This window comes from Macadamia integrifolia, chromosome 6 (assembly GCF_013358625.1).
Source record: "Macadamia integrifolia cultivar HAES 741 chromosome 6, SCU_Mint_v3, whole genome shotgun sequence".
Lineage (NCBI taxonomy): Eukaryota > Viridiplantae > Streptophyta > Magnoliopsida > Proteales > Proteaceae > Macadamia > Macadamia integrifolia.
In genome coordinates, this window is record NC_056562.1 from 10357193 (window position 1) to 10384628 (window position 27436).

General features: G+C 38.6%; 2 protein-coding genes across 3 annotated transcripts in view; one reads left to right on the top strand and one right to left on the bottom strand.

The window, feature by feature from the left end:
• LOC122080615 overlaps nucleotides 1–3180 on the bottom strand; it is a 4329-nt gene extending 1149 nt beyond the window's left edge. For both annotated transcript variants that reach the window (XM_042647408.1, XM_042647407.1), the window contains exon 1: nucleotides 2769–3180. In XM_042647408.1, coding sequence (XP_042503342.1) covers nucleotides 2769–3080 — 312 coding nt within the window. In that variant the 5' untranslated portion in view covers nucleotides 3081–3180. The remainder of the gene's footprint in view (nucleotides 1–2768) is intronic.
• Nucleotides 3181–9130: 5950 nt separating this feature from the next.
• Nucleotides 9131–10679, top strand: LOC122082056. Its single transcript, XM_042649553.1, has 2 exons — nucleotides 9131–10115; nucleotides 10231–10679. The coding sequence occupies exons 1-2, from the start codon at nucleotides 9131–9133 to the stop codon at nucleotides 10677–10679; spliced, it is 1434 nt and encodes a 477-aa protein (XP_042505487.1).
• The last annotated feature ends 16757 nt before the right edge of the window (nucleotides 10680–27436 follow it).

Genomic DNA, 27436 nt, shown 5'->3' on the forward strand with positions numbered 1-27436 from the left:
AACCTATTGCAACTCGAAATTTCCAATACCTCTAGTAACGAGAGGTTGGCGAGGCCGTCCGGTAGAGCTCTCAAATTTGAACATTGTTCAATCTTCAGCATTTGTAACGACGTCAATTCTTTCATCTCGTCAGGAAAAGAGATCAATGAATCACATCCATTGATCTCCAATTCTTTAAGTGATGTAAGTTTTGCAATTCCCCCAGGTAGAGCCCATAGATATGCACAACCAACTATGCTCAGCTTTTGCAGCGATTTCCAGTGTTGTATCTCTTCTGATAAAGACTCAAGCTTAGGGCATTCCCTAATTGTAAAGTGTTGAAGAGATGAGAGATGTCTTATGGCCTCTGGCAATTTCTTTATATTTGGACAAATTTCTATCTGCAAGTGATGAAGCAACGAAAGGTTTTCTAAGCCTGTTGTCAAAACCATTCGATTTGCACAATTTTCTATATGCAATGTCGTCAGTGATTGCAAGAGCTTCTCTGGTAAAGTTGTAAGACGATCACAACTTTCGATCCGCATCTTCGCACTACGAAGATTGGGTATGTTGTGCATGTGTTCATCTCGTAAGGAACCCACTTCATGCTCTTCCTGATTTGCGCCCTTCTTCACTCCAAGAGATTTCAGCTTATCACATCCCTTGAATTCCAAAAGCTCCAAGTGCATGAGACCCTCAACTCCTGCATACTCCAGATTTTCACAATATGAAATCATCAATTTCCGAAGAGATCTCAAGCCTGTCATATCCAAAGACTTCACATGGTGACATGAGTAAATAGAGAGTTCCTGTAAATTTGAGAGATGTGAACTCCCATTATTCAACCAAGTAGGGAGTTCGGTGCCACTGAAACGTACTATCCTCAGAAGAAACAGATTTTGATGAGGTTGGAGCTCCTCCAATATATGGTCTTGTTTCCTGCTTTCCTCGTTGGTACAAACATGCCAATCTGCTTCCCATTCTAATGTCAACTCTTGAAGTTTTCTTTTCTCCTTCAAATTTGCTGCTTTAGCATTTTCTCTACTTTTCACATTGTCGAGACCAATTAAACTCAAACTTCCTCCAAGTTGTAGTAGACATCCTAGTTCATCAATACCAGCTTCATCACCGGTGGTTACATTCATGTTGCCCACCTTAAATGAAGTCAAGATTTTAAGGTTACGCAGTCGCCCAAAACCTTTTGGAAATCTTTGAAGAAATCTACAATGTAATAGCTTTAGAGTTTGCAAATGGTAGAGTTTCGAAATGGAAGTAGGTAATGCTTTAAACCGACCATGGGAAAGATCAAGATACCTCAAGTGTATTAACTCTCCAATTGAGGATGGCAACTCATCTTTGTTGACGTGTTTGAGTTCTAGTACACGTAGGCTCTTAGAAAAGGGGCCATGAATAAAAATATCATCAGGAACATCAAGAAGGGACCGACTAGAAATTGATGGAGTAACCCATGCAAAATTATGTAAAGGGGCATCCATCGTGCATTCTAATGGTTCACCATTATCATCGAATTTGACAACTCGAAGGAAGGACCTAAGCACCAATGATTTGAAATATGCATTGCCTATATCCTCCTCCTCCATTAATATTACATCATCATGATCTCCACCACAATTATTATTAATGGACAATGATGATGATGATGCTTCTTGTTCTAGGAAACCTTGAGCCATCCATAATTGAATCAATTTCTTCTTTTCAATAATAAAATCCTTAGGAAATACTGAGCAATATGAAAAGCATTGCTTCAACGGTGACTCCATGTCATTATAACAAATCTTCGGTGCAGACTCAATAACTGAATCGCCATTGCTAGGTAGTGCTTTCATAGTATTTAGGATAGTTGTCCAGTCATGTATATTTGTCTTGAAGCGCATCATGGCACCTAGAATTGTTAAAGCGAACGGAAAACCTTGGCATTCTTTAACAATTTCCAATCCTATTCTGACTAGATCTGGAGTCTCTAGTACTGCACTTCCTCTCCCAAATACATTTCTCCTGAACAATGCCCAACTTTCTTCTATTGATAATCTGCTTAATTCATATGGTGGAATTGTCCCCATTATTCTTGCAGTTGGTAGATAATCTGTTGTTACAATAATTGTGCTTCCTTTGGAGCCAACTCTTAACAAAGTTTTTAAATTATCCCATGTTTCTTTAGCTTCTTTTTTTGTTACCCCCAATAACCACACGTCAGTCAATACAAGTAAAAACCTTTTCCCACTCAAAATCTCTTCTAACATGTGCTGTAAATCACCAACACCCATACTTCTTCTAAGAGACTGTTGAACTATTTCTGTTACAATCTTTCTCACGTCCAAGAACCACACATTATCAACCCAAAATCTGAGATCAAAATGCGACTTAATTGGCTCATCATCGAAGACTAGCTTTGCTAGTGTTTTTTTGCCAATATTCTCCAATCCTAGTATAGGGAGGACAGAGATGAGAATTTGTTGTTGATTATTAATAATAATATTAACAATCTTTCTTTTGTCCTCCTCCGCCTTGCTTCCAACTACTACTACTTCATCCCTTCCATTATATAATTGTTGGAAAGCATAATCAATATCACCGGTATTTATAAGTACTGGGCTTTGGCCTCCGCCTATTTCATTTATTTGAACCTCATGGGAATAATCAATATCGGGGAATTCCATTTTCAATTTCCGTTTCATCTCATCTAGCACATGTTGGAAATTCTTGATTTTACGAGACATTCTGCCGCCACGGAATAAAAGTAGTGACAATGAATTAGTAATATTGCATACCTTTCTGTTGATCATGCAATAGTAATAGTAGTACTTTTCCATCTCCGCCTTCTCCTCCTTCATTTGAATAATTCTCGTGGTGGATTCATATGACAACTTGTCTAACACGTCAACTGCTTCGTAATATAATTCGTTAATCTTTTTCAAACAAACATGCACTCTAGGATTCCATCTCCGCAAACTCCGCCGTTCTACATCCATAAATATCACTTTGGTCTCTCTTACAATACTCAGAAGCTTTTCATAATCCTCCTGAACAGTGTATGAGATCATCAACTCTTTAGCAGCCGCATTGTTTCTGATCATAGCCATTTTTCCTGTGTAAACAACAGGTGGAAATTCAATATAAAGCGAGAAGAAAGCATAAACTGCTCACGGTCATCAAAAGAGTGGTAAAGATCATCATCCACAGTTTTACCTGTGTAAACAACAACTAATCAATTCAGACATATGTGGTTCCCAATAGAAAAGACTTTAAATATAAATATAAACTACTCCGCGCAAGTTGCCCTTATCAGTATCACATGTGGTTCTGGTTGTGGTTGCCTTATCAGTTTCACATGTGGTTGTGGTTGCAGGAGAGGATCCACATTCGTAGTAGAGTGGTTAAGTCTCAATCAATGTCGGTTCTACAAGTCGTTGTGGTTACATAAATTGCAAATGGCACATGCTAACAAGAAGACAACTGATGAGCTACAAATCAGCTGCTCTGTATGAGTACATAACCAGTTGAGTATAGAGAAAGTCAATTGCAGTTCATACTAATACATATTATGTATTAATGTACATATTTGAAGATCTACGGCAGCTACGAAGCCGTACTCGATGACCCAATGTGGACGCTGTGTACATATCTTTCTAAGAAACAAAAAAGTATTTTGTGGGGAGCATATCAGATGCCGCCAGGCAAAGGGAGTGAAATGAGTGCCTTGCCCCCATGCAATGTGAATATGACACCTTTGTTGATGCTTTCATGTGCACCTTCATTGGTACTGGCACATGCGTAGGGACCACACTCCTTTAGAGGAAACACTTGCCGGCCCATTACAAACTTTTCAGATCTCTTGTTCATCCATGCTTCAGACAACTACAACAAATGGGGTTGATGCTACTTGACCTGAGCATGGGTTGTAGCCTGTAGAGACCCAATAATTCAATGTACCATCTACACCCTTAATTACTAAATAAATGTTTTTTATATGTATACAATATCTATACATTTTCAATAAGGAAAAAGTTTTCCTACACCCATAGGGGAAGGTTCACAAACCCATATAGGGTTTTAGTTTGTTTCCAAAACATTCTCCTGATTACCCCCATACTAGACGAAATTTAGCTGCTGCCCGGGTTGCAGCCAAGTAGCTGCAACCCCTGTGGTAGGGGTGTCAACCGGTCGGGCCGGTTCGGTTTCGATCGGGCTTAATCGGGCTTGAAGACTTTCAAAGGCTACATCGTGTCCGCCCATTTAACTAATCGGGCTTAGTTATTGAGGGCATGGTACACTTTATATTCGGTCGGTCGGTCTCGGGTTATAATCGGGCCACCTTAATCGGGCTTTAATCGGGCCTTAACCGGGCTACGGACATGTTTAATGTTAAACGGGCTTTAACCGGTTTTTAAACGGGCCCTCTTTAAAATGTGCTATTATATTCCGGCTCACTTATGCAAGCCCAAAAAAAGGACAATAAATCAATAAATGATACAAAATATAACCATTATTTAAAATGTGAACATGTCTTTACTTTTTAGTTTTTATTCTTTAATTTGGGGCTTAAAATAGGTATTCTACAATCATTAAAGGGTCGGGCCAAGTCGGTGCACAATAGGCCGGTCTCGGTCGGGCGTTATTTGGTCGGTCTCAGTCGGGCGCCCGACGGTTCAAGTAGCAAAACCGAGACCAACCATTTATAAACGGGCCGGGCTCAAGCCCGACACGTTTAATAAATGGTCCGGGCCGGGCCGGTCTTTAAACGTTCGGTCCCGGTCGGTTTACCCGGTTCGGGCCACAAATTGACACTCCTACCCTGTGGCAGCTAACGAAATGTAATCTAATAGATTATTTTGGAAAATACTATAACCTATAAGGGTATTTATGAACCCTAAGGGGAAATAAATTATTCCATTTCTTTGTCCGCCAGTAGGAGGTTGCAACTACTTGGTTGCAACCTGGGTAGCAGCCAAAAATTTTCCCCCATACGCATCTCAAGCCCCACAGTGAATGGATTCTCATTCACCATGGGCGCAAGAAAACTTGTCCATTCAATAAAATATTTTTTTGATCTTTTTTAGAATATGGAGAAATATATCATATCATACTACTTCTAAAATTACGTATTCACTTTTTTTGAGGAGGCAATGTCGATCATGAAGAGTCTAGACAAGTCGACAAAGCGACAAACAGAGAAGAGGAGGAAGTTAAGTCTCAGTCTCTCTCTCCCTCTGGTTTTCTGCAATATTTGATTTTGCCTTTTCAAATGTGAGGCGAACAGGGAATCTAATCCACTTTCAAAGATGGGTTATACGAACAGAGAAGAGAAGGAAGTCACGTCTCTACCTCTCTCTTTGATTTTCTGCAATATTTTGTTTTCCCTTTTTCAAATGCAAATTGCATTTCTCATATATCAATCCAGATTCCGTCACTGTTATCTCGGTGCTTATGGTGTAATGGCCATTACCACTTATAAGCAAAACCCTCTTTTTCCAAGTATATAAGCGTCAGATCCAAATTTCATCTTCTTTATCATATAGCTTCTATGGTTTAGTGTGTGTTTTATTAATCTTAAACATGTGTATAACTCAGATACACATATTCTTTTGTCTTTTTCTTCTGAGAGTGACGGTGTTATTTACAGGCCAGAACAATCTAGTTGACATAAATAATTTTTTTTTTTCTAAACTGCCTCGAATTTCGGACAAGTGGGAGACCCATGTCCAATACTTTGATATGATCTGGTCAATTGGCAATTAGAATTTAGTGGGAGAAAATCCCAAATGCAAAGTACGTTTTTTTACTTCTCCCAAGCAACTTTGGAAACAATATCCTTCGCAAGGGCTGCATTGAAGAGATAGGAATAAAGGATTCCTCCCCCCAAACACGACCCAATGTTCGTTGTGAAAATCTCAGTATGTAAATCGCTGGGCGCAATGGATCTCTTGAAGAAAAACACCTCGCCTCTGAACCAATCCATGCTAACTGGTCTTATCAATTTCTATTGCATTACTGGTAATCATATTTTTGTTATTTCTTTTACTTAATTCCAAGTTTATGTAGTTTATATGCCTATTTTCTGCTAAAATTCTCCTTTGTCTCATGAGCTACCATGAACAGAGATGGACATCTACACTTTGGAGAGCGTCTTAAACCTTATCAAGAGGGTTGAAGGAGGATGAGTCACAGGTTGGTGGGTCAAAATTGCCAGAATTTACCAAACGATTATACCAGAAAAAATTATCATTGCCATTCCATATTATTGAGATAACACATTTCTTAAGAAGCGGCGGGATGGATACCACACTATTCTAAATCCATGATCCATGTCAATTTAAGACCTTAGGGTCAAAAAGAGATTTCTAGTAGCAGTACTTAGCTCGAATAACTTTGGATTAGATAGCATCCGGTTCTATAGGAAGTCTCCATCAAAGTTTCAGCAAAAGAACTTTATTCTGCCAATGGCATCCCTTAGACCCAAACCTCCAATTTGTCATGGTCAATAGATATTTTTCCATGCAATGAGATGCATTTTCCTGAAGGTATTTGAGTTTTCCCCATTCCAAAAATGGGCACATGGAATCAATGTTGTGACATATTTTGAGAGGGAACTCAAAAAGAAAGAAAGAACAAGGATCACTGCTGTTAGCTTGTAGGATACAACTTTAGAGACGCAGAAATAATTACGGGGTAGGTGATTCTCTCTACAGGGCATAAAAAAAATGCTATTTTAAGTTAAAATCTTGCCATGTTATCTGTGGTCCATTACTAAATTGTTTCGATTGCAATTCATATATATATTCATTAGGACTCCGCTGCTACATAATCCCACATTTTGCATTTTTCTTTATCATGTTTTTCTGATTATTTGTTTCAGACTTTCAGTCAAGGTTTAAGAATTAGATTTCTCCGAGTCTCAAGGGAGCCGGTTTCAACTTGACTATTACCTTTTTTTCAACAATACTGTCCCCAGGTAAAAATGGAAAAATAGAACGAAGTTCAGTCTTGCTTTCTGTGACTTCATCGGCTCAACTTGTAATATTATATTTGCCCCTTTTTAACAAGAGAAAGATTGTCATGCGCATTCATAACCGTGTTAGAAATCTAAGTCCTAACTTTTAAAAATAAAAATTTGTTTAATGTTCCATTATAGAGTCCACATCCTCTGCAACCTGTGGTGAGGTACGATGAGCATCGGATGGCTGAGAGGATCTAGGCACGCGCTCCAAGGGGCTCCTAGCCACCCGATACTCATTGCACCAATGCAGTGGCTGTAGACAATTTTCACACTCTAATGCATATTGTAATGGACCACTTGGCCTCTTGGGGCCAATTTGAATCCTATTGTGAGTCTTCTCCCGTGTGTGGGGACATGCAGAAACACGCTTCTTATATGCGAAAACTATTTTATCCTAAAAATTGATTTCAATCATAAACTCTTTTGAATCTTCTTTGACTTGATATTCTAAATACATGTTTGCAAATTTATGCCTATATTTTTGTTCTGGAAATTTTAAAAGGAATGGAGTTAAATATATGTATTACCACTTACATATTTTTAGCACTGAATTTTTTTATAATTTTTGCACACCTATTAGGTTTTGAAATCTCAAAATAATCACACTAATTAAAAACGAAAAACTCTCAGATGTCTGCATTAGAAAATGGTTGTCGAAGAGAACCCTCTCCCAGGAGTGTTATTGACAATTTTTCTTTTACATATTGCTATTGTCCTTCACATGCATGCAAAGCTACTGATTAGTGACATATTTCTTCAAATATGGGCGAGAGAGCATTTCCTTATGTCGGTCCTACATTAATCTTTATTATTTATTTATTTATTTATTTTTACACTAAACATTCTAAGGAACTAAGCAAGGAGACTTTACTCACACACATTAAAGGGGAAGTGAGGAGGAATGATTGGAAAGGGAGGGAGGGAGGGAGGGGACACATGGATAGAAGTCGATCCTCAGACCATCCACACTCCTAACACCTGCGACCAGTGTGCTATGTAGGGGTGTCAAACCCTAAACCAAACCGGTAAAATCAGTCGGATCGAATCGATAACAGCCTGGATCAAACCGAATCGAAGCCTTATTGGTTCGGTTTCAATTTGGAGTATTGCAACCCAAAAATCAAATCGAACCGCAACGAAAACCGAATGAACCCGAAACCAAACAGAAACTTATTCAAAACCAGATCAAAACTGGAACCAAACCGGTAAGAAACCGAAACACTCCAAAATTCATTAAAAAAAATCAAATTTTGCATAGTTTTGTATACATTTATATGGAAAGTCGAATCCAAACTAGACCAAAAACAAAAACCAACCCGATTACAAATTGATTTAAGAAATCACCGACAAATCATATCAAAACCAGAATTTCCTTATTGGTTTGATTTTGATTTTGGTTTCAACCTTCCCATGCCGAAACCTACTCAAGCCGAACCGATCGTTGACACCCCCAGTGCAATGCATGGGATCCATCCACATTATTCTTTTCACTAAAATGAAAAGATCTTTTTACACACGGTGGTCACTTCAGCCGTTGGATGCACGAAGTGCCGAATCCATGTACTTACACATGTATAAAAACTAGACCACAAAAAACAGGAAGGTTTTTTTCTCACAACAGGCAACGGGGCATATTTGAATCTTAAAATCAAATCCAAAGAATGAGGGGATGGAGGACTTCCACCAAGGAAAAAAGAGCTGAAAATTGGAAATCTCGTCTACCTCATCTACTTCTTTTGCCTTCTATTTTAAATTCAGTGATGGATCTTTCCATCGGAATTTGAAAGCAGTCGCCAAAATTCAAACGGAAGTTGATGATACTTTGAGGAGGTTTTTTCAAGAGCAGAATTATCAATGCTGGGTATTTGTAAGTTGTCCTAACAAAACTGTCCTTATATCTTTATCTTGTTTCATCACTTTTGGGGGCTCTCTCTTTCTCGCCCTTCTTTCTTCTTCTCTAATTTTGTCGACCGCAAAATCATTTCAATTACTAGACAAGGAATGGGCTGAAGAATCGTGGAGGTTTTCTCAGAAGAGGTTCAGAAGCTCTGGAATGAATGGGAGCTCCGGGTTCTGGTTGTTCTTAGCCTTCTATTACAAGTCATTCTCATCTTCTTGGGTAGTCGTAGAAAGTACATGGCTACACTCTGGGTGAGAATCGTTCTTTGGTTGTCTTACTTATCTGCAGACACTGTAGCAACTATTGCCCTTGGTGCCCTCTCCCACGGTCAAGGACAGCCAGGCAGCACCGAACTAACGACTCTCTGGGCTCCATTTCTGCTTTTGCACCTTGGTGGTCCGGACACCATCACTGCTTACTCCTTAGAAGATAATGAATTGTGGCTCAGGCACTTTCTTGGACTAGTCCAAAAAGTTGGTATTGCAGTTTATGTTTTGATCAGGTCATGGGCTTATAGCCGAGTCTCCATTCTTACGATCTTCATGTTTGTCCCTGGAATTGTCAAGTATGGGGAAAGGACATGGGTTCTCAGGTTGGCAAGTAAGGAACATTTCAGAGACTCTATGCTTGATCGTCCAGATCCAGGCCCCAATTATGCCCAATTCATGAACGATTATGATTCTAAGCAAGCCAAAGGGTCCAGAGTCACTGTGGGAAGGATTGAAGATTTTCAGTTGGAAATGCTTGACGAACACGAAGAAGCTCATCAGCAGAAACCAAATAATCCTTCCAACAGTATAGGCAGTGAATCCAACCTTACTGATGCAGAGGTTTTGCCTAAAGCATATGAATTCTTTGAGACATTCAAGCGTCTCTTTGCGGATCTCATCTTAAGTGGTGATGACAGGAAGAAGAGCAGAGAATTCTTCCAAGACACTTCATCAAGAACATCTTTCAAAGTAATCGAGGTGGAACTCGGGTTCATATATGATTTACTTTATTCGAAAGCTGCCTTGATCTATTCTCTTCTAGGCTTGATTCTGCGTTGCATCAGTTTCTTGTCCATAATCATTCTGCTCGTGGCCTTCCTGACGGGTGATAACCATCGCTATTCAAATGTGGATAGAATCATAACTTACATCTTGTTCATCGGAGCATTGATTCTTGAGATTTATGCCATCTTCGTTCTGACTTCCTCTGACTGGGCATTCCTTTACCTAAGTAAGCACAAGATGCACATTCCTGTAGAGTCCAATGTTTTGGAGAAAAGATTCTTCCAGGAAAAGGTGGTCCAATTTAGTGGCACAGTATAACTTTTTAAGTGTTTCTGTGAAAGATAAACCACCCAAAATATTACCTAAAGTTCAGAGGCTCCTCCGTGTTGACAAATTACTAGAAAACTACTACTATAAATACTCTAAGGAAGTCTTCTTCAAGTGCAAAGAATTAATATTCAAAGAGCTCAAGAGAAAATCAAGAAAAGTTGACAAGATTGAGGATGTCAAGGATTTGTGCACAAGTAGAGGTGATGGTGTACTTGGATATAATGGTCATCTTCAGGATCAGCTTAAGTGGAGTCTAAATGATATAGAATTTGATCAAAGCATTCTTCTTTGGCACATTGCTACAGATCTCTGCTATGAGTGTGATAATAATGTTTCTCCTTTCACGGAATTGCAACGTGAAACAAGCAAGTTATTATCAGATTATATGTTGTATCTTCTGATAATGTGTCCTTTTACGATGCCTAAAGGGATTGGGCAAATCAGGTTCAGGGATACTTGAGTAGAAGCAGAAAGGTTTTTCGAAGAAACAAAGTCAAAATTCGACAAAATTAAAGCTTGCAAGAAGTTGCTTGAGGTGAACACAGATATTTGACCCGTTGAAGTGAAAGGAGATCAAAGCAAGTCGGTACTATTTGATGCATGTAGTCTTGCAAAAACTTTGCTATCGTTTGAGGGAGAGAAGTTTGATAAATGGGAGATAATGAGTCATGTGTGGATTGAGATGTTGTCTTATGCTGCAAGTCAATGTAGGGGGACTAACCATGCTCAACAACTTAGAAGAGGTGGAGAATTTATCACTCACGTATGGCTTCTAATGGCACATCTTGGTATTGCACAGCTATTTCAAATTTCACAAGGGCATGTAAGAGCCATGTTGATTTCCGAGTAACTAGGCTAGAAGAAGTCACTAAAATAAATAATTGGGAGTGTTGCTACTCCAGGATTTTCTTTTCCTTGTAGTATTTCATATTTGTAAAATGTCCACCATTATTGTTCTTAATGCCAGATTATATCATTGCCCTTGTATTGTTACCAACAACTCTTAAGTCTATTATTGTACTTAATTCTTTTTCTTGACATGTTATGAAAACTTGTTGAAATCTCAAATGGTTTATAGGTTAAGCTTAAGTATAGATTTAGTTTTGACGAAATTTTAAGTTCCTTTCTTTTTCTTTGTGTTAACAAAGGAGGATGGGAGCAAAGGGAAAATAAAGGGAGATAATGTGAGGAACAAGTGGATCGAAACCAAAATCTCTTCAGAGCATGGGTTCTACTGCACCAAGCTCCGCAATTGTCCTTGGCTTTTTATATACCATTTTTGTTGGGTTTAGCAACAGGCTCCTCTATGAAATCATCAATTAAAGAGATTTCATGTAAACATTTATTTCTAGCAATCATAGAAATTAGACAGAACGAAGTAGTAAAATAATTATATCAAATATATTAAGATAAGATCAAACTTACATATATAATAAACACTCTGATGTTGAAAACGGATAGAGGGACCTTCGCCCCATGAAGCGTGTGGTTCTGAGTTTGACCCCTCTTACCTCCTTGGGGCCACTGACTCACGGGGTGCTTAATGCTCTTCTCTACTTTCGGTGAAAGTTGAATGGTTCTCATTCAACCCCGGTATGACCCAGTTCATGTGGTTGTGGGGTCAGTATGAGCCCACGAGACTAGTTAGGTTCAAGGTTTGGATACCCGCCGTTAGGAAAAAAAAATTGAAAAAGGAGAAAAACAACGACACATTGATGGAAAAAATTTGACAAGTTCCAACACACACTTATATCTGCCAAATATTTCTTTTACAATCTCACTCGCCCTCATATGATACAAACAAAAATCCAAGGCACTTTGAAATCTAAGGCACACACTTAATACTGACTGAAAGACATAGAATGAGAAAAAATTGATTATTGAAACTTCGTAGACGGCCCTGTTTTATAGCTTTTAGAAGCTTTTCAGACTTCAAAATTTTTTCAAACGGATGCAATATATATAAATATATATATATATATATATTCAATGAGTACAAGAGAATAAATATGGTACTAGAAAGGAATATCCCAAGACTGGACAACATGCGTAGTTCTAGGAGTGTCCAAGCACAATGTAGCATGGATATTAAGCTTGTTCTGGACTTTGAAGGAGACAAAAGCCCAAATCTATTGAAGAATTCTTGATTTCTTGGTGTACATTCATAATTTTTTTTTTTTTCATTCAAATATGATAGATGGTGACACAAAAAGCAAGCTTACTCACTTAGTGAAGGCAAGATTTTCCATAGAAGGTCTTCAAAACCCATTGCCACTCCTACTCAAATTCAAGAGTCCTTCTAGGTGACTAGAATTTGTGAAGCATCCCTTCGCAAATCCAAGCAGAAAAGTTAGAAGTAAAGAATAGGTGATGAATGTTTTTATAGGCGTTCCAACATAAGCATCATGAAGCGGGAAAGGAGAGATGTTTATTTTGGAGGAAATTAAGACCGTATAAAGAGAGACTGGGTGAATGCTATCCATACTATGAAACTGCAAAGTTGTATATAATTATTCAACTGCACAACAGCATAACATGGGACCATGTAAGACCACTTGAGCTCTAATAAGGTTCCAAGCTGAGGAAGAGGAAAACATGCCCAAACCCGATTCAGCCCAAGTAACTTGATCACCACTCCCTCGAGGTCTTCCAACAATATCTGGTTGAGTATCCCATGCTTCAATCAGGCTAGGGAAATAGGCTTGGCCACCAATCGCTTTTTAGAGATGATTGAGGATATTGTAGCCATTCTATCCATTCCCTAGTCATATATAATTTTGTCTTCATAATTGTTGATGACACCCCATGTGGATGCCAATTGTCCAACCGAAGAAGTGTAGAAGCCCTATCAATATTTACCCTCTTCCTAATCACATGAGCCACCTAGAGAAGTCCGGATCAGGTCTTAGTACGAGAACCATTCTCGTAAGGTGCCTGATACACACATGAAATCTACTTGTTCTCTCTCTTCTTACAATAAATTTTTACAGTGAGTGAATTCCATATGTGGATCAAGATTCAGGCACCATAATGAGAATGATTCTCGTAGGAGGACCTGATCCAAACTCCACCTAAGTCTACATTTTGAAAAGATCCCATACTCCATGTCCTGAACAAGTTCCCAAGCTAAGGTTGAGGACTATGACAGAACCTTGATTGTACCTGATGCTAGAAAAAGCAAGAACATGGTATTGCCGGTATTCAATACAGTATCAGTCTGGGCCAATACCAATCTAATAACAATCTAGACCGGGCCATATTGGATGGATTTGCCCATGATTTCATTTATTTTTACCATTTTACCTTTAATCCATAGCGATTCACCAACATAGAATCAGTCAAAGATCGATATCAGCATTGGTTGGAAACAATACAATCTGGCCTATTCATCCAATCCGATACTAATTCCCATCCAATCGGATACTAATTCCTTGATCCATGCTTGGTATTGATACTAGCACAACGAGCTCTCTTGCATTTGGTACAAGAAGATTCCTTTTTGTTGTTATTATGTCACAAAGACACATGAGAAAGACGCAGTGTGGATCAAGGTTTGAAAAACTTAGAATCGGAGGTAAAATTTGGCCAATGCCTTTTGTGATTCGAATTGACTAGAATGAATTGGAACTGGAGCAGATCGGAAAGAATCGGATTGAATCACCCAACTCAAGAATCAATTTCGATCGACTGTTTCATGGTGTGGACCTCTAAGCTAGAAATGAACAATGTAGTTAGTTACCAAAATCTTCACAATAATAATCGAAAGACGTATATATATATATATATATATATTAGAGAAAACACTAACAAATACGAAGAAAACAAAGACACATCCTTGGTCAAAGAAGAAGATGTTTCACAACTGTGGTAGGAAGAGAGGTTACAATGGAGATCTCTCAAATAAACCCAAATTGTAGCAAGAGCACTCACCCAGAAACCTTAGTTCGAAAAACCCCCAAATTACAATGCTTGCTCAATAAAACGATAGTACATTATATATATTCAAGTTTACCAAGATCATGGTGGTGGACTCTCTCTCTCTCTCCATCTAAAAGCTTAAGCTTCTAGATTTGAGATTCGACTTGATATCGAGCTGTGGTAATACATTTATATGTACAGTCCAATTTTTTATTAAAAAAATTATGTACAATCCAGTTATGAGGGACCATATGTACCAGATATGGCCGTGCGAGTGAAATGCACTAGAGAATAACCTCACATCAATTAGAATTTAGGATTTAAATAAAAAAGATGTACCTGTTTACCCATATAGGACTGAACGTTATAATAGCAGTGGGTACATTTTTTAACAATGGCCAACTTGGAGAGGACATGGTAGTCCGCCTAAGGAAATGAGGTCTTGTGATCAAACTTTTGCTGTTGCACCTAACTTCTTGGGGTCACCGTATGAGAGTTTCCATCTCGGACTAACCTGATCATGTGTAAGCGGTATCACAATGACCCCAGGGATTAGTCGGGTCAAAGATCCGAATACTCTAGGTATCAAAAAAAAAATATATATATATATATATATATACCATAATAGATAGGATCGATCTACACCAAAATCCAGGGAAATAGGGGTTCTCCTGGTTCTGTATGGTAGAAGAACGAAATTGGTGTAATACCATACTCCGATCCGATAAGGAGACGAGAACTAGGATAGGTGCAATACCGTACCTAGAACTAATTTGTGCAAAATTAAATAAACAAATAAGCAAAACAAGACCAAGAACTCAAAATAAGAACATAAAAACAAATAAAAAAAAAAAAAAAAACTGCTTAACCGGATCTATGATTCACAGTCAAGAGGCACTACTGTAGGCTTCTCTGTGAAGATAGAAAAAGAAACAAGTTATATGCAAGATGAGATGCAGAAAATAATGATGCAAGTATAAAACTGAAAATAGACTATGATATTATTTGGAGATTTACAAGGTTGTTTGGGTAGGTTTGGGTTGGAGGATTTGAGAAGAAGAAGGGTGTTTGGCCTTTGAGGATCTTTGAGGGCTGTTGAGGCTAAACTTTGAAGGGCGATCAAACTTGAAGGGGGTGATTGGAACCTTGGTTGGAGAACCGATGGAGGTTGGAGACGTCCGGTGAAGCTTGATCTTTGAGTTTGAAGAACTTGAGAGGGGCTATTCTTCTTGAGAGCTTCTCTCTAATTCTAAGTTTGGGTGAAAATTGCTAAGTTGCCAAGTACCAAGTGGTTTGTGAGGAGGGGAAGTGCCTCTTTTATAGATTAAGAGAGCACATTTACATTTCATTTGAGTTTGGGCAGAATTTGAATTACATTTGACACTATACCAAATGAAGTACTGTACAAAATTACATTTGGACACTGTTTGATACTGTGCACTTGAATTTGCATTTGAGGGACACTGTAGGCACCAAAAGTAGGAGTACTGTTAGCGTCGAAAGTTAGATTGGATCTGGGGCGTTGGTTTGGAATCTTCTATGATCGCACCACGGCATTCCATGTGTTCAAGACACTGTTTTCCGAGAAGGTTTGCTCAAGATGTGTATACCATATTGGACTGAGCCTGATATTGGTCGGACTATCCATTAACCTGAGATAGTATCAGTACCATCTTTCCTCAGAGAGGTCGTCCATGGTTAGTTGACTCGATGAGTTAACGACCTCATCTGTCAGCCAGTTTAAATCCGTTGTGGCAGACGTTAAGGACCAAGTCACTGCTTGGTTGAAGATTTTGCTTTTGAAGTAGGCCGTCGGGATTTTCGAGAGGTTACAGTCTTGAATTGAATTTGCTGGAGGATAACGCTTTGGAGCTGGGAGGCTCATCTTCATCAGATGGGAGTTGGGAGCATTTGTCATAGAAGCAATGGGTTGCCATTGAACTCTTGATAGAACTAAGACTATAAGCACCATCGATGGAATTTTCTTCTAAGAAGGAGTCGAGTTCGGCGAGGCAAGCCAAAAGAGCTTCCTTCTCACTTTTGATGCTTGATTTTGAGGAGGCCGAAAGAACCAAGACAGGTTTGAGGCCAATGAGGATTTGGATAAGGGCCGATTTTTCACATTTGGAGACATCACAGTTGTCCCACCATTTGACATTGTAGACCCTGGTGAGAACAGGGGCAATTCAGTCGGGAGTTTGGATGTCATTAATCTTGTATTCCCAAAATAGGATCCTTGCCAGGCGGTAATGGAGGAAAAATCGAAGGAGATCAAGTTGGTGTGGTTGTTGTGGAGAGTTTTGATAAAATATTTTAAAGGAATCTTGGATTTGAGGTGGTAACATATCAAACATAGGACCACATTGATCCCACCACCGGGGAAACCAAAGAGGAGTTTGATTGTTGAATTTGTAATCAAAATAGAAAAACCAAGAATGACGATTAATCCTATTTTGGAAATGGAAAGCTTTGAACCAAGCCTCTTGGTAATCGTAGTAAGTATAGCCAGAGGGGTTGTAGGTATTTGAGAAATTTTTGGTTACAAGGGGATGGTTATTCCAATCTCGTAGACTGAGAATTTTGCAAATGGTTATAGTTGTATGTGTAACCAAGGATTTGTCCTGTTTGTCAAAGTTTAATTTGAGTCTGACAGAATCAGTATCTACGAGGATGTATTCGTAGAATTCTTGTGTTTTTGTAGGAGAGGAGGAATAAAAATACTATCCTTGAAAGAAGACTCTTTGAACGATATTGATTGGGGAATCAATATAGTTTTGGAGGGAGTCTTCAATGATGAAGAGTTCCTCTTTGAGATATTTTTCACAGTACTGAATTTTGTTTTTGGAGCCATTGGGTAGTTTGAAGGGGCTTGGCTTGGGTTGTTTGAAGGCTAGAGCTAGCTTTGTTTATGGTTTGGAGTGGACCAGGGGCCGAAGAAAAGGCGATGGCATGGGAATAAGGTCAATTTGAGGAGGCCAATTGGGATTGGCTTCTGGTGACAATTTGATTTGGGGGGTTGGCAGTGGTGCCATAACTTGTTTTTGAGCGAACAAGAGAATTAGAGGTGGTTGACTCATTAGGAGGAGCCATTTGGAGAAGGTTAATTTGTGGAATCTAGCCCTGTAAGAATTCACGGGTTAGGAAGTCAGGGACAGAATTGGATTCTCCTTTAATATATTCGATTTGAAACTCAAAAATTGAAAGTAGAGCTTGCCACCGAGCAAAAATTTGTTTAGATGCAAGATTTGAAACATCATTTTGTAAAATAAATTTAGCAGCGCTGCAATCAACACGGGCTAAAAATGGTTTATTTAATAATGTATTTTGAAATTTATGGATGTAGAGAACAACAGATAAAATCTCCTTTTTTATGGTACTATAATTCTTTTGGGTAGAGTTCCAGGTACCGGAGGTAAACTGGACAAGTTGTTCTTTGTTTTCATTTGGGAGTTTCTGTTTGAGAATTCCACCATATCCAATGTCTGAGGCGTTAGTCTCAACTATTTTAAAGCCTCAGGATTGAGGATAAATAGGCAAGGGATTTCTTTGACCAGTCTTTTTATTGTTTGGATGGTAGTTGTTTGGGCCGAGAACCAAGGGGTCGGGTTCTTTTTTAGCCGAATATACAAAGGCTCGGCAATCTTGCTAATTTGGGGAAGAAAATCAGGAACGTAGTTTAAACTTTTAAGAAATCTTTGTAATTGAGTTTTGTCAGGGATTTGGTTGGGGAAATTTGTCATTAAAAGAAATGGCACGATCGATAGGGGTAAGAGTACCCTTTTCGATCAGATGTCCGAGGAAATGGACTTTCATGAGAAAAAATTTCATTTTTCATTTGGAAAGGACAAGGCCATTATATTTGATAATTTGATAAAAAGTTCTTAAGTGTTTGAAATGCTGATCCACTGAATCAGAAAAAACTAGAATGTCATCAATGTAAACAATTGTAAATTGTCCATAAGAATTAAAGATATCGTTCATAATTTTTTGAAATTCACTGGGAGCATTTTTGAGGCCGAATGGCATGACATTCCATTCATAGAGGCCAAAGGGGGTTGCGAAGGCAGTTTTATAACGGTCCTTCTCATGAAGTTGGATTTGCCAGAACCCAGATTTCATGTCGAATTTTGAAAAGATTTTAGCTTGATATATTCTTTGGAAAAGATCCTTTTGATTGGGAATTGGGTAACGAATCCATTGAAGAGCATTATTTAGGGGTTTGTAATTAACAAGCAGTCTAGGGGTGCCTCGTTCAATTTCAGAAGCCTTGTTAACATAAAAGGCAGTACAACTCCAAGGAGAGGTACTGGGCCTAATAAGTTTTTTAACAAGAAGGTCATTAATTTCTTCTTTGTAGGTTTCTAGAAGAGTTTGGTTCATTTGAGCAGGACGTACTTTAGTAGGAATTTGGATGTCGGAAAATCCAATAGCATATGGGAGTGAAACCATATGCTTCTTCCTATGCCAAAAGGCATCAAGGAGATCAGAGCAAAGGTTGTGCTCAAATTTGGAACGAAGTTGGTTTATTTGTTTGATAGTTTTGGGATGTTGGAGTTGTTCGGTAATTCGTTGATGAATAAGTTCTGTTTTGAGAAAATTTAATTGTTTAGTTTTATTGGTACTGTGGTTGATAGGAGTTTGAGCTTGGAGAGAAGGAAAAATGATTTTTTGACCTTGAAATTTTGTAGTAATACAATCTTGAGTTATTTTGAAAGGTTGATTTTTTCTAAAAAAGGTTGGCCAAGGATTATGGTTTGGTCGAGATCTTTGGCTAAGAGGAAAGTTTGGGGAAGACAAAAACCATTGGCACAAACGTGGGTATTAGAAAGTTTGTATTGGACATTCAACCCAGACCCTTTGGCAGTAGAAGGACGTTGGGTCGTACGTTCATAGTACTGGGTTGGAATGAATCATTCATTGATGCAGTTGAGCTGGGCTCTGAATCAACAAGGGCAATGGCCGAGAATTTGATAGAGGCATTGATCACAAGGGAGATGTGAATATACCAATTTCGACAAGAAATGGTATTAGCAAAACTGGAAGATGGTTCTTGAGTTGAAAAGGGGTTAGTAAAGGGTTCATTTGGAATTGGTTTGGTATTTAAAGTAGAGACTTGATTATTTGGACAAGTGAGAAGGGATAATTGTTGTTTAATGTTTTTGATTTCGTATTGCAGGGTTGCAGTAGTGGTTTCGAGGGTTTTAATTCTTGAAGAATGATCAGGAGTTGAAGTGGTTGGAAGTTTGTCAAATTTTTTCATTATTTTTTTAAGATTGCAAGGTTGGGGAGAGTTTTGGGAAGCAACGTTCTGTTTGAGTTGCTCAAGACAGGCCTTTTTATGTTCTGGGTCTGTCAAATTGTCAATATTCAAAAATATTTGTTTGGGGAGATGCTCTTAACATCCGAATAGATTTGGGAGCACAATCTTCATAACTTAAACCAATAATGCAAGAATCATAAGCACAGGCTTAGAAATTGTCATTATTAGTTGAGTTGGAATCAGAATGCTCAGAGGCTTGAACTTGGTTTAGTTTGTAGTTTTGTTCATCAGAGGATAAAGAAGAGGTTTCTTGAAGAAGAGCAAGAATTTGGGATTTGTCTTGTTCAGAAATTTGTAAAGAATTAATTCTTTTTGAAACACGACAATATTTCGCAATGTGGCCAGATTTGCCACATCGAAAACAACCTTGGGAAGTTTGGTCTAGTTTAGGATTTTTAGGTGCCTTGAAAGGCTTTTTGTATTTGTTATATTTTGGTTTAGGAGAGGATTTCTGATAAAATTCAGGAGTTATAAAAGGTCTGCGTGAGGAATATTTTTTTGGATTTGTAAAAGTCTTTGTAGAATTTGTGAGAAGACTTGTGTTTATGTTTTGTTGGAGGTTTAAGGGGAGCAAAGCCGAATTGTTCACATAATCCTCCCAACTCACGTTTGTAAAATTTGTTTTCTTAACCTGATATCAGTACGCAGGGCTAAGCCCTCTTCATGAATCAAGTTAATAATTTGGCCGTAAGTCATTTGGTCATAAGGAATAATCCCATCATTTTCTTTTTGAAGGCGTTGTTTGATTTTTTCAGAAAATAAAGTTGGAAGTTCTATAAGGAATTTTTCTTTCCAACAAAGAAGGTTTGCATCAGGTCGGGTTAGGACTTTTGTCAGAAAAGTGTCTTTGTACCATTTGAAGTCATGGAATTTTTTGCACCTAAGGTTTGAAAATTATTCGGCAGTTCGGTCTTTGAGACGAGAAGGGTTACCTAAGAAATAATTTGCTATGTTGAAAATAAGAGTATTAACAACATCTTCTATAGGAAGGCCTTCGGCATCAAGGAGGGGATTACCATCAGGGGTGGTTTGGATTGCCATTAGAATTTCAATTTTTTGGTCATCAGTCAGGACATAATCCCACCAACCTTTGAGTTGGCCAGTAAAGCCAGAAATAAGCAAGGTGGCAATAGCACTGTCAGCCGTATTTTTGATACGGTGTGCGTTACTAACCATGGTCATTTCTTAAAGTTTGTTCATGAGATTATGTTCAAACAAACCATCTATGTTCCATTCATAGATGATTCCACTTTGGTAGGAAGCTTGAGGAGCAGTTCCTCTAGCTTCAATCTGAAGGTTAGGGAAGACCATATGTTGGGTTGAACTTTAACCAATTTGATTAATTTGAGGAAGGATAGGAGACTCATCATCGGAACTAGAAGAGTCAGAAAAGTATCCTTCAAGAATAAGAACCTGGTGATTAGCAGATTCAGCAGTTTGTTGATTTTGCGTAGGTGTTTGTGGGGGAGTCTCACAAGTAGTTAGGGTTGCGAGATGATGGTTAATTTGGTCTAATAAAAATGATTTGTTAAGTTCCTTTTAGTGTATTCATGGAATATTATAAGGTTTGAAAAGGGGAATTGAAGGAGGTACTGTGGCCAGAACTAATGATGAAGAGGTCACTGGTTTTGGTTGGACAAGGCATTCAACTCGAGAGAGTTGAGCACCAATGGTTTAGAGACTTAAGTTTGTAAAATTTAATTGTTCAATTTGTTTTCTGTTTGGATCATCTTGTTGGGTTACTTTGAATGGGGAAGCCATAATCTCATTGTTTTAAAAGAATATTTCATACTTCCACTGGGGGTAGATAGCAGAGGTAGTCGGACCCGTGCTAAGGGTCCAAGATTTATGTGTAGCAGTTTGAGTAGAAATTTGATTATGCCAAGGGTAGTCAATATTGTTGCCCTGGGCATAAATATTAAAATAAGTAAAAAAGAAAACATTTGTTTTAAGATTTGTCATAAATTCATACCAATTTGTTCTAATTTGGGCTTATTGTTCTAAATTAAATTTGGAAAAGAACCAATCACGTTTAAGTTTATTTTTTGGTGATTCAAAATCGGTTATGAGTAATGGTTTATCAATTTGATATTCTACATTTGATTGGAGCATATAAACTCCAACGTTGGGGTGGAGCAACATCAGACAGAGTCGGAGAATGGGGTTGATTTTGGTCAGTTTGATGTTGTTCAAAATGAGTGGATTCGGGCACAGAGGACGAAGTGTCATAAGCACTGTGAACAACATTTTGGCCGGAGTGTACTCCAGAAAGGTTTGAAATTGGAGGAGTCCTAAGAAGAGGAATCCATTGAAAAGAATCAGAAGAGGTCAAAGCATCGGAGCACGACCTACGAGAAGTTTGATAGATAGGCGGGGGAATTTGTCAGTTGATCCGAAGGGTAACTAATCCATCTAAGCTTGAGAAATAGATGGATATTGGTGTTTGAAATTTGAGGTTGAGAAGCAGTCGTTTGCAACTGCCACTCAGCAAGGAAAGAGATGTTTTCCATTGAATAAGTTTGGGCTAAACCATTTGACCATGGACGCAGTCGGTTTAAGGGCTCTTGGTTTGACGGTTTTCATGGCTTTATACTTGATACGGTGAATGATGGCAATCGGAACAGGTCCATGCATCATCTTGTATCTATGGGTTTTGAGGTTGATTTTAAGGAAATGGAGAATATTTAGGTCTTGGAGTGCTATATGACATGTCCGGGTAGACATTGAAATTGACAGGGCCATAACAAAGGCTTGTTTCAATGGCTCCTAAAAGGAAATCACTGAACTTAAGGAATCTTTGGTCACGTAAGGCCAGAAGCATCAAGGTGTTCAGGCCTTCACGATGTAAGGGTTTGATAGCCACTTGTACGAGGCCGATATGGACATATTTAAAGTTGTGTTTGAGGTGATCCTGTAAGGATCTGGGATCAAAAAGTGTAATTCTTGAGTTTCATTTGTGAAATTTACAGTTTGTTTAACAGTTTTGATGGTTTCGAAAGAAAGCCAGTCTCTTTCATAAACTTCTCTTTATGATATTTTTGGCATGTCCCATTTTTTAAGTCTTCTGTCAAGGTCTGTAATTTGTTCATCGTAATTGAGCATATTAGAACTTGTGCTCACCTCACCTGTCGATCTCATTGACATGGAGCGGAAAGATGACTCATGGTTTGAGAAATCTTAAACTTGGGGTAACCTCCTAGATCTAGTTATGCGAAGGGATATTTCTAACATAAGTTGGGCACAAACGTGGTCTTATACTCTTCTCCCACTCCTCCCAACAATCCAAAGGCATATACCACCGATGAAAACAAGAAAGAAGTGATTATAGAAAAGAAAAGAAATCTACAAAACAAAAAACCGAATTCACCACCACCGTGGCTTCGATATGAAATCTGGGTTCTGGCAAATCCAACTTCATAAGAAGGACTGTTATAAAACTGCCTTCACAACCCCCTTTGGCCTCTATGAATGGAATATCATGCCACTCGGCATAAAAAATGCTCTCAGTGAATTTAAAAAAATTATGAACGACATTTTTAATTCTTATGGACAATTTACAATTGTCTACATTGATGAAATTCTAGTTGTTTCTGATTCAGTAGATCAGCATTTCAAACACTTAAGAACTTCTTATAAAATTATCAAATCTAATGGCCTCATCCTTTCCAAATGAAAATAGATTTTTTTCTCACGAAAGTCTGTTTCCTTGGACATCTGATCGAAAAGTGTACTCTTACCCCTATCGATCGTGCCATTTCTTTTGGTGAAAAATTTCCCAACCAAATCCCTGACAAAACTCAATTACAAAGATTTCTTAGAAGTTTAAACTACGTTCGTGATTTTCTTCCCCAAATTAGAAAGATTACCAAGCCTTTGTATCTTCGGCTAAAAAAGAACCCAACCCCTTGGTCCTTGGCTTAAACAACTGCCGTCCAAACAATAAAAAGACTGGTCAAAGAAATCCCTTGCCTGTTTATCCCCAATCCTGAGGCTTTTAAAATAGTTGAGACTGACGCCTCAGACATTGGATATGGTGGAATTCTTAAACAGAAACTCCCAAATGAAAACAAAGAACAACTTGTCCAGTTTACCTCCGGTACCTGGAACTCTACCCAAAAGAATTATAGTACCATCAAAAAGGAGATTTTATCCATTGTTCTCTGCATCCAAAAATTTCAAAATGCATTATTAAATAAACCATTTTTAGTTTGTGTTGATTGCAGCACTGCTAAATTTGTTTTACAAATGATGTTTCAAATCTTGCATCCAAACAAATTTTTGCCCGGTGGTAAGCTCTACTTTCAATTTTTGAGTTTCAAATCGAATATATTAAAGAAGAATCCAATTCTGTCCCTGACTTCCTTACCCGTGAATTCTTACAGGGCCAGATTCCACAAATTAACCTTCTCCAAATGGCTCCTCCTAATGAGTCAACCACCTCTAATTCTCTTGTTCGCTCAAAAACAAGTTATGGCACCACTGCCAACCCCCCAAATCAAATTGTCACCAGAAGCCAATCCCAATTGGCCTCCTCAAATTGACCTTATTCCCATGCCGTCGCCTTTTCTTCGGCCCCTGGTCCACTCCAAACCATAAACAAAGCTAGCTCTAGCCTTCAAACAACCAAGGCCAAGCCCCTTCAAACTACCCATGGCTCCAAAAACAAAAGTCTTCATCATTGAAGACTCCCTCCAAAACTATATTGATTCCCCAATCAATATCGTTCAAAAAGTCTTCTTTCAAGGATGGAATTTTGATTCCTCCTCTCCTGCAAAAACACAAGAATTCTACGAATACATCCTCGTAAATACTGATTCTGTCAGACTGAAATTAAACTTTGACAAACAGGACAAATCCTTGGTTACACATACAACTGTAACCATTTACAAAATTCTCAGTCTACGAGATTGGAATAACCATCCCCTCGTAACCAAAAATTTCTCAAATACCTACTACCCCTCTGGCTATACTTACTACGATTACCAAGAGGCTTGATTCAAAGCTTTCCATTTCCAAAACAGGATTAATTGCCATTCTTGGTTTTTTTGTTTTGATTACAAATTCAACAATCAAACTCCTCTTTGGTTTCCCCGGTGGTGGGATCAATGTGGTCCTATGTTTGATATGTTACCACCTCAAATCCAAGATTCCTTACAAATATTTTGTCAAAACTCTCCACAACAACCACACCAACCTGATCTCCTTCGGTTTTTCCTCCATTGCCGCCTGGCATGGATCCTATTTTTGGAATACGAGATCAATGACATGCAAACACCCGACTGGATTGCCCCTGTTCTCACCAGGGTCTACAATGTCAAATGGTGGGACAACTGTGATGTCTCCAAATGTGAAATATTAGCCCTTATCCAAAGCCTCACCGGCCTCAAACCTGTCCCGATTCTTCCGGCCTCGTCAAATTCAAGCATCAAAAGTGAGAAGGAAGCTCTTTTGGCTTGCCTCGTTGAACTCTGCTCCGACTCAGAAGAAGATTCCATCGATGGTGCTTATAGCCTGAGTTCTATCAAGAGTTCAATGGCAGCCCATTGCTTCCATGACAAATGCTCCCAACTCCCATCTGATGAAGATGAGCCTCCCAGCTCCAAAGTGTCATCCTCCAGCAAATTCAAGAATGTAACCTCTCTAAAATCCCGACGGACTACTTCAAAAGCAAAATATTCGACCAAGCAATGACTTGGTCCTTAACGTCTGCCACAACGGATTTAAACTGACCGACAAATGAGGTCATTAACTCATCTAGTCAACTAACCATGAACGACCTCTCTGGGGAAAGATGGTATTGATACTATCCCAGGTTAATGGATAGTCCGGCCAATACCAGGCTCAGTCAAATATGGTATACCCATCTTGATAAAACCTTCTTGGAAAACAGTGTCTTGGACACATGGAATGCCGTGGTGCGATCATCGAAGATTCTAAACCAACGCCCCAGATCCAATCCAACTTTCAGCGCCAACAGTACTCCTACTTTCGGTGCATACAGTGTCCCTCAAATGCAAATTCAAGTGCACAGTATCAAACAGTGTCCAAATGTAATTCTATACAGTACTTCATTTGGTACAGTGTCAAATGTAATTCAAATTCTGCCCAAACTCAAATGAAATGTAAATGTGCTCTCTTAATCTATAAAAGAGGTACTTCCCCTCCTCACAAACCACTTGGCTACTTGGCAACTTGGCAATTTTCACCCAAACTTAGAATTAGAGAGAAGCTCTCAAGAAGAATAGCCCCTCTTAAGTTCTTCAAGCTCAAAGATCAAGCTTCGCCGGACGTCTCCAACCTCCGTCGGTTCTCCAACCAAGGTTCCGATCATCCCCTCCAAGTTCGACCGCTCTTCAAAGGTTAGCCTCAACAGCCCTCAAAGCTCTTCATAGGCCAAACACCATTCTTCTTCTCAAATCCTCCAACCCAAACTTACCCAAACAACCTTGTAAATCTTCAAATAATGTCAAAGTCTATTTTCAGTTTTATACTTGCATCATTATTTTCTGCACCTCATCTTGCATATAGCTTGCTTCTTGTTCTATCTTCACAGAGAAGCCTACAGTAGTGCCTCTCGACTGTGAATCATAGATTCGGTTAAGCAGTTTTTATTTATTTATTTATTTATTTATGATATTATTTTGAGTTCTTGTCTTGTTTTGCTTAGTTGTTTATTTAATTTTGCACAAATTAGTTCTAGGTACGGTATTGCACCTATCCTAGTTCTCGTCTCCTTGCTGGATCGGAGTACGGTATTGCACCGATCTCGTTCTTCTCACCATACAGAACCAGGAGAACCCTATTTCCCTGGATTTTGGTGTAGATCGATCCAAATAGAGCAAAGAAGAAACTGAATAAGTAGCTACAAGTACAACTGAACATTTGTAGATAGATTCGGTAAACACTTCAAGATTGAAATAACAAATTAATTTAAAAAAATGGCTAACCAAATCAAGCAAATGATGTTACTGACCAAATCAACACAACCATGTAAGTCCTGTAGAAAGAAAATAGATCTAGTAAACCATAAATAAATAGATTTGGGTATATGCAGTAGATCAGTCAAGAGCACTATACTATAATTCTCCTAGCTATCATCCAAGAAACAAGACCAGTAAATATTTTAATGTCAACAGTTGACAAACATATCAGAGACAGAGAATGAATTGGTGGACCACGCAAATGACCCTCGAAGTTGCAGACAGTTTTAAGTAACTCCCAATTATAAAGGGCTTCATCAGAAAAGCCATAGATCATGGGTTCTAAACTATTTAGAGAGAGACAAGATAGCCTCCGTAAACCATATATTTTCCTCTGTCCCTCCATCATCTATTAATATGTCAATTGGTAACCAAAAGAGATGAAAGACCTAGCCAATGATTAGAAAGTTCGATACTAAAACTTTTATCCTTCCTAACAAGGAAAGAGATCTCCATAAAAACCAAAAAATCATATTGATGAAAGCAGTTTTCCATATAATCTCACGGATAGCTATAGATTGCATTAGGTGGCTTTGTATTAGCATCATCTTTAGATATCTTTTTCGAGATTTCTCTCATGAATGTGGAAGGACTTAATGCATTTCTCCACCTCTGTTGATACAATTACAGAAACAGGGTGGAAGTTTCAGAATAAAGTGCTACTTGGATGCATAAAATAAACTATTAGGAAAAGCTAATAAGTGGACTTATAATTTTTTTTGGACAGTAGTTTGCAGTCAGGCTGCGTGTTCCCTGCGCCATTGTGTGTGGGGGTGGGGGGCAATGGGAGCACACACAGGCATCCAAGGGGAGGGTTCATTTCACTGCTTTCAATGCCTCATGTGAGTGGGTGCAGGGGGCTGCTGCCAGGCAGGATTCTTTTTCCAATTATTTTTTAACTTTTAAATGAACATCCAGAACAGCAAGAGGAGGAATTGAACATTTCATTTAATTGAACATTCAGAATAACGATTGCAATAGTATAATGAGAACTGAAAG